The following is a 16,088-nucleotide window of genomic DNA, read 5'->3' on the forward strand; positions in this document are numbered from 1 at the left end:
CCCAGTCAGGTTGTATCCAGTCAGGTTGTATCCCAGGTTGTACCCAGTCAGGTTGTATCCAGTCAGGTTGTATCCAGGTTCAGGTTGTATCCAGTCAGGTTGTACCCAGTCAGGTTGTATCCAGGTTGTATCCAGTCAGGTTGTACCCAGTCCAGTCAGATTGTATCCAGTCAGGTTGTACCCAGTCAGTTGTAGCCAGGTTGTATTCAGTCAGGTTGTATCCAGTCAGGTTGTATCCAGTCAGGTTGTACCCAGTCAGGTTGTATCCAGTCAGGTTGTACCCAGTCAGGTTGTATCCAGTCAGGTTGTATCCAGTCAGGTTGTACCCAGTCAGGTTGTACCCAGTCAGGTTGTAGTCAGGTTGTATCCAGTCAGGTTGTATCCAGTCAGGTTGTATCCAGTCAGGTTGTACCCAGTCAGGTTGTATCCAGTCAGGTTGTATCCAGTCAGGTTGTACCCAGTCAGGTTGTACCCAGTCAGGTTGTACCCAGTCAGGTTGTATCCAGTCAGGGTACCAGGGTCAGGATGTTAGTCAGGCTACTATCCTGTCCAGCAGAGAGAGATCAGGTTGTATCCATAAATTATGCTCTATGACTCTAACCCTCCTCCAGTCAGGTTGTAGCTGCAAGTCAGGTGTGCCAGTCAGGGTGTATCCAGTTAGGTTAGGTCAAGAGCCAGTCCTGTCCAGCAGGAGTAGACCAGTCTAACATATCCACATATGTAGCCAGTATGACTCTAACCAGTCAGGTTGACTGCAAGGTGTCCAGCAGGGTGGGTTAGTCTCTGTTCCAGTCAGGTTGTACCCAGTAGGTTGTCCAGGTCCAGTATCCAGCTCATCCTGTCCAGCAGAGTTGTAGTGGGACTCAAATACAGCTCTATCCAGTCTTCCTCCAGTGAGACCTTGTATCCAGGGTAGTAGGTTTATCCAGTAGGGTTAGTCCAGGTTGTATCCTGTCCAGTTGTAGAGAGTAAATACTAACATTACATAGTTGTACCAGTCAGAGCTGTAGTGGACCCAGGGTTCCAGTTAGGTTGTATCCTGTCAGCAGAGAGAGACTAGGCAGACAGTTAACATCAGTCAGATTGTACATTGCTCTAGACTCAGTTCCTCCATGAGAGCTGCAGGGTGTGCAGGGTTTTGTTCAGCTGTAGTGAACACTTGGTTCAGCATCAGCTACTCCCAGGGTTTATAGTCAATACTGTATCAGCTCTGAGTTGTAACCACAGGTTGTAAACAGTTGCTAATCCACAGCTGTTCCAGCTCAGGTAATCTCAGTCAGCTTGTATAACAGATGCTCAGGTTGCTATCCAGTCTGCTTCTGTAACAGCTCTGATTGGCTAATCTCAGCTGCTTCTATAACAGTTGTACGCTCTGTACCCTAATCTCAGCTGCTTCTAGTAACAGACGCTCTGATTGGCCAGCTACAGGCTGCTTCTATAACAGAGCTCTTATTGGCCAGTCACATTATGACTCTTTGGTGTGCTGGGCTCTGATAGGCTATAGAGGGTGCATTACCAGAGCTGTGTGTGAGTGTTGTGTGAAGTGTGTGTGTGTGTGGTGGGTGTGTCAGACGGGGTTTTCCTCCGTAGAGGTCGGAGTCCATCTGTAACCATAGTCAGGGGCGGCTCTTCAGATAGACTTGTAGACATATGACAGGACTTCCAGCCTCAGGTGATTCATCATTGGCCAGCGCGGCATTGGTGGGCGGTAGTTCTAGGGACAGTTCTGCACAGTGATGATGCGATTGAAGGCTTTCAGTCAGTCTCCATAGCAACCAGTACACTTTACACTGGAGACATGAACACCAGTCCACCTGACAGCCAGATCAGCCACGATGACCAGCTTCATCCAGACATCATAGTTAGATAGACTTGTAGAGGTAGTGACAGACAGACAGACATCTTTCAGAGAGACTTGTAGAGGTAGTGACAGACTAGAGGTAGAGACAGAGGTTAGAGGTTAGAGAGAGTGACAGAGGTAGTCATAGAGGTAGAGACAGGTGTAGAGGTAGGTTGAGGTGATAGAGGTAGAGAGACATCATAGTGACAGACAGACAGGTGCTCTGTCAGGTAGACTTGTAGAGGGGTGTGAGGTCAGAGAGAGAGAGCTCTTCACAGAAGAGCTCTGACAGGAGAGCTGTAGACAGAAGGGTACATAGTGAGCAGACAGTCAGCTAGTCATCTTGTAGACACTCTAACAGACAGAGGTCAGAGAGAGACTTGTAGAGGTAGACAGGTGCAGGGCAGAGGTTAGAGGTTAGAGACATCAGGTATAGAGTCCAGAGAGCTCTCAGAGTTGTAGAATCCAGACAGACAGACAGAGGGTGTAGAGGTGTAGAGGTCATAGTGGGTTAGACAGGTTCAGTTAGACTTGTAAAGGTCCAGAGAGATCCTGTCCAGCAGAGAGAGGTAGAGAGAGTTCAGACATCAGAGGTAGAGAGACACACAGACATAGACATGGGTTACAGGTTCAGAGTTTATCCTGTCCAGACAGAGAGAGACTAAATACTAACATAAATACAATTCTGTTCAGATAGGTCCAGAGGCCTCCAGACTGTCCAGCAGTAGTACTCATCAGTATGACTCACTGTCGTCTGAGAACACAAGGTGTGCTAGGTTTTGTCTCATCTGAAAACACTGTAATGCTCTAGGCTAAGAAAACACAGCTACTCCTCTCAGGTTCTGAGAGCACAGAGTCTGTTCTATATTCTCCTGAAAACACAGTAATGTTACTATATTCTCATCTGAAAACAGTAACAGTACATGTTACTATATTCTCCTGAAAACACAGTAAGTTACTATATTCTCAGTTCAAACAGAGTGGTTACTATATTCTATCCAGAAACACAGTAATGTTACTATATTCTCAGCTGAAAACACACAGATGCTACTACATTGGCTCATTCTTGAAAACTGTAAGGTTACTATATTCTCCTGTAAACACAGTAATGTTACTATATTCTCCTGAAAACACAGTAATGTTACTATCTGAAAACAGGTGCATTACAATATTCTCCTGAAAACACAGTAATGTTACTATATTCTCCTGAAAACACAGTAATGTTATTCTCCTGAAAACACAGTAATTATTCTCCTGAAAACACAGTAATGTTACTATATTCTCATCAAAACACAGTAATGTTACTATATTCTCCTGAAAACACAGTAATGATTACTATATTCTCCTGTCATTAAACACAGTAATGTTACTATATTCTCCTCTAAACACAGTAATGTTACTATATTCTCCTCTGTAAACACAGTAATGTTACTATATCCTGGTCTATATTCTCTAAACACAGTAATGTTACTATATTCTCCTGTAAACACAGTAATGTTACTATATTCTCCTGTAAACACAGCTCTAGATCTGAAAACACAGTAATGTTACTATATTCTCATCTAAAACACAGTAATGTTACTATATTCTCCTGTAAACACAGTAATGTTACTATATTCTCCTGAAAACACAGTAATGTCACTATATTCTCCTGAAAACACAGTAATGTTACTATATTCTCCTGAAAACACAGTAATGTTACTATATTCTCCTGAAAACACAGTCAGTTAGTATTCTCATCTGAAAACACAGTAATGTTACTATATTCTCCTGAAAACACAGTAATGTTACTATATTCTCCTGAAAAAACACCTGTAAACACAGTAATGTTACTATATTTCTGTATCCAGGTTACTATATTCTCCTGAAAACACAGGGTTACTATATTCTCCTGAAAACACAGTAATGTTACTATATTCTCCTGAAAACACAGTAATGTTACTATATTCTCCTAATGTTACTATAGGAAAACACAGTAATGTTACTATATTCTCCTGAAAACACAGTAATGTTACTATAGAGCTGTAAACACAGTAATGTTACTATATTCTCCTGAAAACACAGTAATGTTACTATATTCTCCTGTAAACACAGTAATGTTACTATATTCTCCTGAAAACACAGTAATGTTACTATATTCTCCTGAAAACACACCTAAACACAGTAATGTTACTATATTCTCTCTCATTGAAAACACAGTAATGTTACTATATTCTCCTGAAAACACAGTAATGTTACTATATTCTCATCTGAAAACACAGTAATGTTACTATATTCTCCTGAAAACACAGTAATGTTACTATATTCTCCTGAAAACACAGTAATGTTACTATATTCTCCTGTAAACACAGTAATGTTACTATATTCTCCTGAAAACACAGTAATGTTACTATATTCTCCTGAAAACACAGTAATGTTACTGAAAACACATATTCTCATCTGAAAACACAGTAATGTTACTATATTCTCCTGAAAACACAGTAATGTTACTATATTCTCCAGTAATGTTCTCATTCTCCTGAAAACACAGTAATGTTACTATATTCTCATCTGAAAACACAGTAATGTTACTATATTCTCCTGAAAACACAGTAATGTTACTATATTCTCCTGAAAACACAGTAATGTTACTATATTCTCCTGAAAACACAGTAATGTTACTATATTCTCCTGAAAACACAGTAATGTTACTATATTCTCATCTGAAAACACAGTAATGTTACTATATTCTCATCTGAAAACACAGTAATGTTACTATATTCTCCTGAAAACACAGTAATGTTACTATATTCTCATCTGAAAACACAGTAATGTTACTATATTCTCCTGAAAACACAGTAATGTTACTATATTCTCTGTACCATGAAAACATGTATAATCTGAAAACACAGTAATGTTACTATATTCTCCTGAAAACACAGTAATGTTACTATATTCTCCTCTCATGTGAAAACACAGTAATGTTACTATATTCTCCTGAAAACACAGTAATGTTACTATATTCTCCTGTAAACACAGTAATGTTACTATATTCTCCTGAAAACACAGTAATGTTACTATATTCTCCTGAAAACACAGTAATGTTACTATATCTCTCATCTGAAAACACAGTAATGTTACTATATTCTCCTGAAAACACAGTAATGTTACTATATTCTCCTGTAAACACAGTAATGTTACTATATTCTCCTGAAAACACAGTAATGTTACTATATTCTCCTGAAAACACAGTAATGTTACTATATTCTCCTGAAAACACAGTAATGTTACTATATTCTCCTCTAAACACATCTGAAAACACAGTAATGTTACTATATTCTCCTGAAAACACAGTAATGTTACTATATTCTCCTGAAAACACAGTAATGTCACTATATTCTCCTCTCATCTGAAAACACAGTAATGTTACTATATTCTCCTGTAAACACAGTAATGTTACTATATTCTCCTGTAAACACAGTAATGTTACTATATTCTCCTGTAAACTCAGTAATGTTACTATAACACAGTAATGTTACTATATTCTCCTGAAAACACAGTAATGTTACTATATTCTCCTGAAAACACAGTAATGTTACTATATTCTCCTGAAAACACAGTAATGTTACTATCTGAAAACACAGTAATGTTACTATATTCTCCTGAAAACACAGTAATGTTACTATATTCTCCTGAAAACACAGTAATGTTACTATATTCTCCTGTAAACACAGTAATGTTACTATATTCTCATCTCATCTGAAAACACAGTAATGTTACTATATTCTCATCTGAAAACACAGTAATGTTACTATATTCTCATCTAAAACACAGTAATGCTACTATATTCTCATCTAAAACACAGTAATGTTACTATATTCTCCTGAAAACACAGTAATGTTACTATATTCTCCTGAAAACACAGTAATGTTACTATATTCTCCTCTCATCTGAAAACACAGTAATGTTGCTATATTCTCCTGTCATCTGAAAACACAGTAATGTTACTATATTCTCATCTGAAAACACAGTAATGTTACTATATTCTCCTCAAAACACAGTAATGTTACTATATTCTCCTGAAAACACAGTAATGTTACTATATTCTCCTCTCATCTGAAAACACAGTAATGTTACTATATTCTCCTGGAAACACAGTAATGTTACTATATTCTCCTGAAAACACAGTAATGTTACTATATTCTCCTGTAAACACAGTAATGTTACTATATTCTCCTGTAAACACAGTAATGTTACTATATTCTCCTCTCATCTGAAAACACAGTAATGTTACTATATTCTCCTGTAAACACAGTAATGTTACTATATTCTCCTGAAAACACAGTAATGTTACTATATTCTCCTGAAAACACAGTAATGTTACTATATTCTCCTGTAAACACAGTAATGTTACTATATTCTCCTGTAAACACAGTAATGTTACTATATTCTCCTGAAAACACAGTAATGTTACTATATTCTCATCTGAAAACACAGTAATGTTACTATATTCTCCTGAAAACACAGTAATGTTACTATATTCTCCTGAAAACACAGTAATGTTACTATATTCTCCTGAAAACACAGTAATGTTACTATATTCTCCTGAAAACACAGTAATGTTACTATATTCTCCTGAAAACACAGTAATGTTGTTATTCTCCTATATTCTATATTCTCCTGAAAACACAGTAATGTTACTATATTCTCCTGAAAACACAGTAATGTTACTATATTCTCCTAAACACAGTAATGTTACTATATTCTCCTGAAAACACAGTAATGTTACTATATTCTCTGAAAACACAGTAATGTTACTATAAAACACAGTAATGTTACTATATTCTCCTGAAAACACAGTAATGTTACTATATTCTCCTGAAAACACAGTAATGTTACTATATTCTCCTGAAAACACAGTAATGTTACTATATTCTCCTGAAAACACAGTAATGTTACTATATTCTCATGAAAACACAGTAATGTTACTATATTCTCCTGAAAACACAGTAATGTTACTATATCTCATCTGAAAACACAGTAATGTTACTATATTCTCCTGAAAACACAGTAATGTTACTATATTCTCCTGAAAACACAGTAATGTTACTATATTCTCATCTGAAAACACAGTAATGTTACTATATTCTCCTAAAACACAGTAATGTTAAAACACAGTAATGTTACTATATTCTCATCTGAAAACACAGTAATGTTACTATATTCTCATCTGAAAACACAGTAATGTTACTATATTCTCCTGAAAAAACACAGTAATGTTACTATATTCTCCTGTAAACACAGTAATGTTCATTCTCCTGAAAACACAGTAATGTTACTATATTCTCCTCTGAAAAAACACAGTAATGTTACTATATTCTCCTGAAAACACAGTAATGTTACTATATTTCTCATCTGTAAACACAGTAATGTTACTATATTCTCCTGTCAGTAAAACACAGTAATGTTACTATATTCTCCTGAAAAACACAGTAATGTTCTCCTCATCTGAAAACACAGTAATGTTACTATATTCTCCTGTAAACACAGTAATGTTACTATATTCTCCTGAAAACACAGTAATGTTACTATATTCTCCTGAAAACACAGTAATGTTACTATATTCTCCTGAAAACACAGTAATGTTACTATATTCTCCTGTAAACACAGTAATGTTACTATATTCTCCTGTAAACACAGTAATGTTACTATATTCTCCTGAAAACACAGTAATGTTACTATATTCTCCTGAAAACACAGTAATGTTACTATATTCTCCTGAAAACACAGTAATGTTACTATATTCTCCTGAAAACACAGTAATGTTACTATATTCTCCTGTAAACACAGTAATGTTACTATATTCTCCTGAAAACACAGTAATGTTACTATATTCTCATCTGAAAACACAGTAATGTTACTATATTCTCCTGAAAACACAGTAATGTTACTATATTCTCCTGAAAACACAGTAATGTTACTATATTCTCCTGTAAACACAGTAATGTTACTATATTCTCATCTGAAAACACAGTAATGTTACTATATTCTCCTGAAAACACAGTAATGTTACTATATTCTCCTGAAAACACAGTAATGTTACTATATTCTCCTGAAAACACAGTAATGTTACTATATTCTCCTGAAAACACAGTAATGTTACTATATTCTCCTGTAAACACAGTAATGTTACTATATTCTCCTGAAAACACAGTAATGTTACTATATTCTCCTGAAAACACAGTAATGTTACTATATTCTCCTGAAAACACAGTAATGTTACTATATTCTCCTGAAAACACAGTAATGTTACTATATCTCATCCTGAAAACACAGTAATGTTACTATATTCTCCTGAAAACACAGTAAACACAGTAATGTTACTATATTCTCCTGAAAACACAGTAATGTTACTATATTCTCATCTGTAAACACAGTAATGTTACTATATTCTATAAAACACAGTAATGTTACTATATTCTCCTGAAAACACAGTAATGTTACTATATTCTCATCTGAAAACACAGTAATGTTACTATATTCTCCTGTAAACACAGTAATGTTACTATATTCTCCTGAAAACACAGTAATGTTACTATATTCTCATCTGAAAACACAGTAATGTTACTATATTCTCATCTGAAAACACAGTAATGTTACTATATTCTCCTGAAAACACAGTAATGTTACTATATTCTCCTGAAAACTCATCTGAAAACACAGTAATGTTACTATATTCTCCTGAAAACACAGTAATGTTACTATATTCTCCTGAAAACACAGTAATGTTACTATATTCTCCTGAAAACACAGTAATGTTACTATATTCTCCTGAAAACACAGTAATGTTACTATATTCTCCTGTAAACACAGTAATGTTACTATATTCTCCTGAAAACACAGTAATGTTACTATATTCTCCTCACAGTAATGTTACTATAAAACACAGTAATGTTACTATATTCTCCTGAAAACACAGTAATGTTACTATATTCTCCTGAAAACACAGTAATGTTACTATATTCTCCTGAAAACACAGTAATGTTACTATATTCTCATCTGTAAACACAGTAATGTTACTATATTCTCCTGAAAACACAGTAATGTTACTATATTCTCCTGAAAACACAGTAATGTTACTATATTCTCCTGAAAACACAGTAATGTTACTATATTCTCCTGAAAACACAGTAATGTTACTATATTCTCATCTGAAAACACAGTAATGTTACTATATTCTCATCTGAAAACACAGTAATGTTACTATATTCTCCTGAAAACACAGTAATGTTACTATATTCTCCTGTAAACACAGTAATGTTACTATATTCTCCTGAAAACACAGTAATGTTACTATATTCTCCTGAAAACACAGTAATGTTACTATATTCTCCTGAAAACACAGTAATGTTACTATATTCTCATCTGAAAACACAGTAATGTTACTATATTCTCCTGTAAACACAGTAATGTTACTATATTCTCCTGTAAACACAGTAATGTTACTATATTCTCCTGTAAACACAGTAATGTTACTATATTCTCCTGAAAACACAGTAATGTTACTATATTCTCCTGTAAACACAGTAATGTTACTATATTCTCCTGAAAACACAGTAATGTTCTATATTCTCTGAAAACACAGTAATGTTACTATATTCTCCTGAAAACACAGTAATGTTACTATATTCTCCTGAAAACACAGTAATGTGAAAACACAGTAATGTTACTATATTCTCCTGAAAACACAGTAATGTTACTATATTCTCCTGAAAAACACAGTAATGTTACTATATTCTCCTCATCATCAAAACACAGTAATGTTACTATATTCTCCTCAGTAATGTCACTATATTCTCCTCTCATCTGAAAACACAGTAATGTTACTATATTCTCCTGTAAACACAGTAATGTTACTATATTCTCCTGTAAACACAGTAATGTCACTATATTCTCTCTCATCTGAAAACACAGTAATGTTACTATATTCTCCTGTAAACACAGTAATGTTACTATATTCTCCTGAAAACACAGTAATGAAAACACATATGTTCTATATTCTCATCTGAAAACACAGTAATGTTACTATATTCTCCTGAAAACACAGTAATGTTATATATTCTCCTGTAAACACAGTAATGTTACTATATTCTCCTGAAAACACAGTAATGTTACTATATTCTCCTGAAAACACAGTAATGTTACTATATTCTCATCTGAAAACACAGTAATGTTACTATATTCTCCTGAAAACACAGTAATGTTACTATATTCTCCTGAAAACACAGTAATGTTACTATATTCTCCTGAAAACACAGTAATGTTACTTACTATATTACTCCTGAAAACACAGTAATGTTACTATATTCTCCTGAAAACACAGTAATGTTACTATATTCTCCTGTAAACACAGTAATGTTACTATATTCTCCTGAAAACACAGTAATGTTACTATATTCTCATCTGAAAACACAGTAATGTTACTATATTATCCTGAAAACACAGTAATGTTCTATATTCTCCTGTAAACACAGTAATGTTACTATATTCTCCTGAAAACACAGTAATGTTACTATATTCTCCTGAAAACACAGTAATGTTACTATATTCTCCTGTAAACACAGTAATGTTACTATATTCTCATCTGAAAACACAGTAATGTTACTATATTCTCCTGTAAACACAGTAATGTTACTATATTCTCCTGAAAACACAGTAATGTTACTATATTCTCCTGAAAACACAGTAATGTTACTATATTCTCCTGAAAACACAGTAATGTTACTATATTCTCCTGAAAACACAGTAATGTTACTATATTCTCATCTGAAAACACAGTAATGTTACTATATCCTGTAAACACAGTAATGTTACTATATTCTCCTGAAAACACAGTAATGTTACTATATTCTCTCTGAAAACACAGTAATGTTACTATATTCTCCTGAAAACACTGAAAACACAGTAATGTTACTATAAGTAATGTTACTATATTCTCCTGTAAACACAGTAATGTTACTATATTCTCATCTGAAAACACACTAATGTCACTATATTCTCCTGAAAACACAGAAATGTTACTATATTCTCCTGTAAACACAGTAATGTTACTATATTCTCCTGTCATCTGAAAACACAGTAATGTCACTATATTCTCCTCTCATCTGAAAACACAGTAATGTTACTATATTCTCCTGAAAACACAGTAATGTCACTATATTCTCCTGAAAACACAGTAATGTTACTATATTCTCCTCTCATCTGAAAACACAGTAATGTTACTATATTCTCCTCTCATCTGAAAACACAGTAATGTTACTATATTCTCATCTAAAACACAGTAATGTTACTATATTCTCATCTGAAAACACAGTAATGTTACTATATTCTCCTGAAAACACAGTAATGTCACTATATTCTCCTCTCATCTGAAAACACAGTAATGTTACTATATTCTCCTGAAAACACAGTAATGTTACTATATTCTCATCTGAAAACACAGTAATGTCACTATATTCTCCTGAAAACACAGTAATGTTACTATATAATCTCTATATTCTCATCTGAAAACACAGTAATGTTACTATATTCTCATCTGAAAACACAGTAATGTTACTATATTCTCCTGTAAACACAGTAATGTTACTATATTCTCCTGTAAACACAGTAATGTTACTATATTCTCCTGAAAACACAGTAATGTTACTATATTCTCCTGAAAACACAGTAATGTTACTATATTCTCATCTGTAAACACAGTAATGTTACTATATTCTCATCTGTAAACACAGTAATGTTACTATATTCTCCTGAAAACACAGTAATGTTACTATATTCTCATCTGAAAACACAGTAATGTTACTATATTCTCCTGTAAACACAGTAATGTTACTATATTCTCCTGAAAACACAGTAATGTCACTATATTCTCCTGAAAACACAGTAACTGAAAGCACAGTAATGTTCTATATCTGAAAACACAGTAATGTTACTATATTCTCCTGAAAACACAGTAATGTTACTATATTCTCATCTAAAACACAGTAATGTTACTATATTCTCCTGTAAACACAGTAATGTTACTATATTCTCCTGAAAACACAGTAATGTTACTATATTCTCCTGAAAACACAGTAATGTCACTATATCTACTATATTCTCATCTGTAAACACAGTAATGTTACTATATTCTCCTGAAAACACAGTAATGTTACTATATTCTCCTGAAAACACAGTAATGTTACTATATTCTCATCTGTCAAAGTAATGTTACTATATTCTCCTGTAAACACAGTAATGTTACTATATTCTCCTGAAAACACAGTAATGTTACTATATTCTCCTGAAAACACAGTAATGTTACTATATTCTGAAAACACAGTAATGTTACTATATTCTCCTGAAAACACAGTAATGTTACTATATTCTCTCCTCACAGTAATGTTACATTCTATAGCTCTCATCTAAACACAGTAATGTTACTATATTCTCCTGAAAACACAGTAATGTTACTATATTCTCCTGAAAACACAGTAATGTTACTATATTCTCCTGAAACACAGTAATGTTACTATATTCTCCTGTAAACACAGTAATGTTACTATATTCTCCTAAACACAGTAATGTTACTATATTCTCCTGTGAAAACACAGTAATGTTACTATATTCTCCTGTAAACACAGTAATGTTACTATATTCTCATCTGAAAACACAGTAATGTTACTATATTCTCCTGAAAACACAGTAATGTTACTATATTCTCCTGAAAACACAGTAATGTTACTATATTCTCCTGAAAACACAGTAATGTTACTATATTCTCCTGAAAACACAGTAATGTTACTATATTCTCCTGAAAACACAGTAATGTTACTATATTCTCATGTTACTGTAAACACAGTAATGTTACTATATTCTCATCTGAAAACACAGTAATGTTACTATATTCTCCTGAAAACACAGTAATGTTACTATATTCTCCTGTAAACACAGTAATGTTACTATATTCTCCTGTAAACACAGTAATGTTACTATATTCTCCTGAAAACACAGTAATGTTACTATATTCTCCTGAAAACACAGTAATGTTACTATATTCTCCTGAAAACACAGTAATGTTACTATATTCTCCTGTAAACACAGTAATGTTACTATATTCTCCTGAAAACACAGTAATGTTACTATATTCTCCTGTAAACACAGTAATGTTACTATATTCTCATCTGAAAACACAGTAATGTTACTATATTCTCATCTGAAAACACAGTAATGTTACTATATTCTCCTGAAAACACAGTAATGTTACTATATTCTCCTGAAAACACAGTAATGTTACTATATTCTCCTGTAAACACAGTAATGTTACTATATTCTCCTGAAAACACAGTAATGTTACTATATTCTCATCTGAAAACACAGTAATGTTACTATATTCTCCTGTAAACACAGTAATGTTACTATATTCTCCTGAAAACACAGTAATGTTACTATATTCTCCTCTCATCTGAAAACACAGTAATGTTACTATATTCTCCTGTAAACACAGTAATGTTACTATATTCTCCTGAAAACACAGTAATGTTACTATATTCTCCTGAAAACACAGTAATGTTACTATATTCTCCTGAAAACACAGTAATGTTACTATATTCTCATCTGAAAACACAGTAATGTTACTATATTCTCCTGAAAACACAGTAATGTTACTATATTCTCCTGAAAACACAGTAATGTTACTATATTCTCCTGAAAACACAGTAATGTTACTATATTCTCATCTAAAACACAGTAATGTTACTATATTCTCATCTGAAAACACAGTAATGTTACTATATTCTCCTCTCATCTGAAAACACAGTAATGTTACTATATTCTCCTGAAAACACAGTAATGTTACTATATTCTCCTGGAAACACAGTAATGTTACTATATTCTCCTGTAAACACAGTAATGTTACTATATCTCTCTCATCTGAAAACACAGTAATGTTACTATATTCTCCTGTAAACACAGTAATGTTACTATATTCTCCTGTAAACACAGTAATGTTACTATATTCTCCTCATCACAGTAAATACACAGTAAACACAGTAATGTTACTATATTCTCCTGTAAAACACAGTAATGTTACTATATTCTCCTGTAAACACAGTAATGTTACTATATTCTCCTGAAAACACAGTACTATATTCTCCTATATTCTCATCTGAAAACACAGTAATGTTACTATATTCTCCTGTAAACACAGTAATGTTACTATATTCTCCTGTAAACACAGTAATGTTACTATATTCTCCTGAAAACACAGTAATGTTACTATATTCTCCTGAAAACACAGTAATGTTACTATATTCTCCTGAAAACACAGTAATGTTACTATATTCTTCTGAAAACACAGTAATGTTACTATATTCTCCTGTAAACACAGTAATGTCACTATATTCTCCTGAAAACACAGTAATGTTACTATATTCTCATCTGAAAACACAGTAATGTTACTATATTCTCCTGAAAACACAGTAATGTTACTATATTCTCCTGAAAACACAGTAATGTTACTATATTCTCCTGAAAACACAGTAATGTTACTATATTCTCCTGTTAACACAGTAATGTTACTATATTCTCCTGAAAACACAGTAATGCTACTATATTCTCATCTGAAAACACAGTAATGCTACTATATTCTCATCTGAAAACACAGTAATGTTACTATATTCTCCTGAAAACACAGTAATGTCACTATATTCTCCTGAAAACACAGTAATGTTACTATATTCTCCTGAAAACACAGTAATGTTACTATATTCTCCTGAAAACACAGTAATGTTACTATATTCTCCTGTAAACACAGTAATGTTACTATATTCTCCTGAAAACACAGTAATGTTACTATATTCTCCTGAAAACAAAGTAATGTTCTTCTCCTGAAAACACAGTAATGTTACTATATTCTCTCTCATCTGAAAACACAGTAATGTTACTATATTCTCCTGAAAACACAGTAATGTTACTATATTCTCCTGAAAACACAGTAATGTTACTATATTCTCTATATTCTCCTGAAAACACAGTAATGTTACTATATTCTCCTGAAAACACAGTAATGTTACTATATTCTCCTGAAAACACAGTAATGTTACTATATTCTCCTGAAAACACAGTAATGTTACTATATTCTCCTGAAAACACAGTAATGTTACTATATTCTCCTGAAAACACAGTAATGTTACTATATTCTCCTGAAAACACAGTAATGTTACTATATTCTCCTGTAAACACAGTAATGTTACTATATTCTCCTGAAAACACAGTAATGTTACTATATTCTCCTGAAAACACAGTAATGTTACTATATTCTCCTGTAAACACAGTAATGTTACTATATTCTCCTGTAAACACAGTAATGTTACTATATTCTCCTGAAAACACAGTAATGTTACTATATTCTCCTCTCATCTGAAAACACAGTAATGTTACTATATTCTCATCTGAAAACACAGTAATGTTACTATATTCTCCTGTAAACACAGTAATGTTACTATATTCTCCTGAAAACTATATTCTTAAACACAGTAATGTTACTATATTCTCTGAAAACACAGTAATGTTACTATATTCTCTCCTGTTACTATATTCTCCTAAACACAGTAATGTTACTATATTCTCTATATTCTCCTGAAAACACAGTAATGTTACTATATTCTCATCTGAAAACACAGTAATGTTACTATATTCTCCTGAAAACACAGTAATGTTACTATATTCTCATCTGAAAACACAGTAATGTTACTATATTCTCATCTGAAAACACAGTAATGTTACTATATTCTCCTGAAAACACAGTAATGTTACTATATTCTCCTGAATACACAGTAATGTTACTATATTCTCCTGAAAACACAGTAATGTTACTATATTCTCCTGAAAACACAGTAATGTTACTATATTCTCCTGAAAACACAGTAATGTTACTATATTCTCCTGAATACACAGTAATGTTACTATATTCTCCTCTCATCTGAAAACACAGTAATGTTACTATATTCTCCTGAAAACACAGTAATGTTACTATATTCTCATCTGAAAACACAGTAATGTTACTATATTCTCCTGAAAACACAGTAATGTCACTATATTCTCATCTGAAAACATAGTAATGTTACTATATTCTCATCTGAAAACATAGTAATGTTACTATATTCTCCTGAAAACACAGTAATGTTACTATATTCCCATCTGAAAACACAGTAATGTTACTATATTCTCC

At 33.0% G+C, this 16,088-nt stretch overlaps 1 protein-coding gene across 1 annotated transcript in view; it reads right to left on the reverse strand.

The window, feature by feature from the left end:
• Nucleotides 1–1,905: 1,905 nt before the first annotated feature.
• LOC127921091 (E3 ubiquitin-protein ligase MARCHF1-like) overlaps nt 1,906–16,088 on the reverse strand; it is a 30,723-nt gene continuing 16,540 nt past the window's right edge. Inside the window, exon 4 of the mRNA XM_052504952.1 lies at nt 1,906–1,934. Within this exon, the coding sequence (XP_052360912.1) occupies nt 1,906–1,934 (29 nt within the window). The remainder of the gene's footprint in view (nt 1,935–16,088) is intronic.

This window comes from Oncorhynchus keta, unplaced genomic scaffold (assembly GCF_023373465.1).
Source record: "Oncorhynchus keta strain PuntledgeMale-10-30-2019 unplaced genomic scaffold, Oket_V2 Un_contig_21492_pilon_pilon, whole genome shotgun sequence".
Classification (NCBI taxonomy): domain Eukaryota; kingdom Metazoa; phylum Chordata; class Actinopteri; order Salmoniformes; family Salmonidae; genus Oncorhynchus; species Oncorhynchus keta.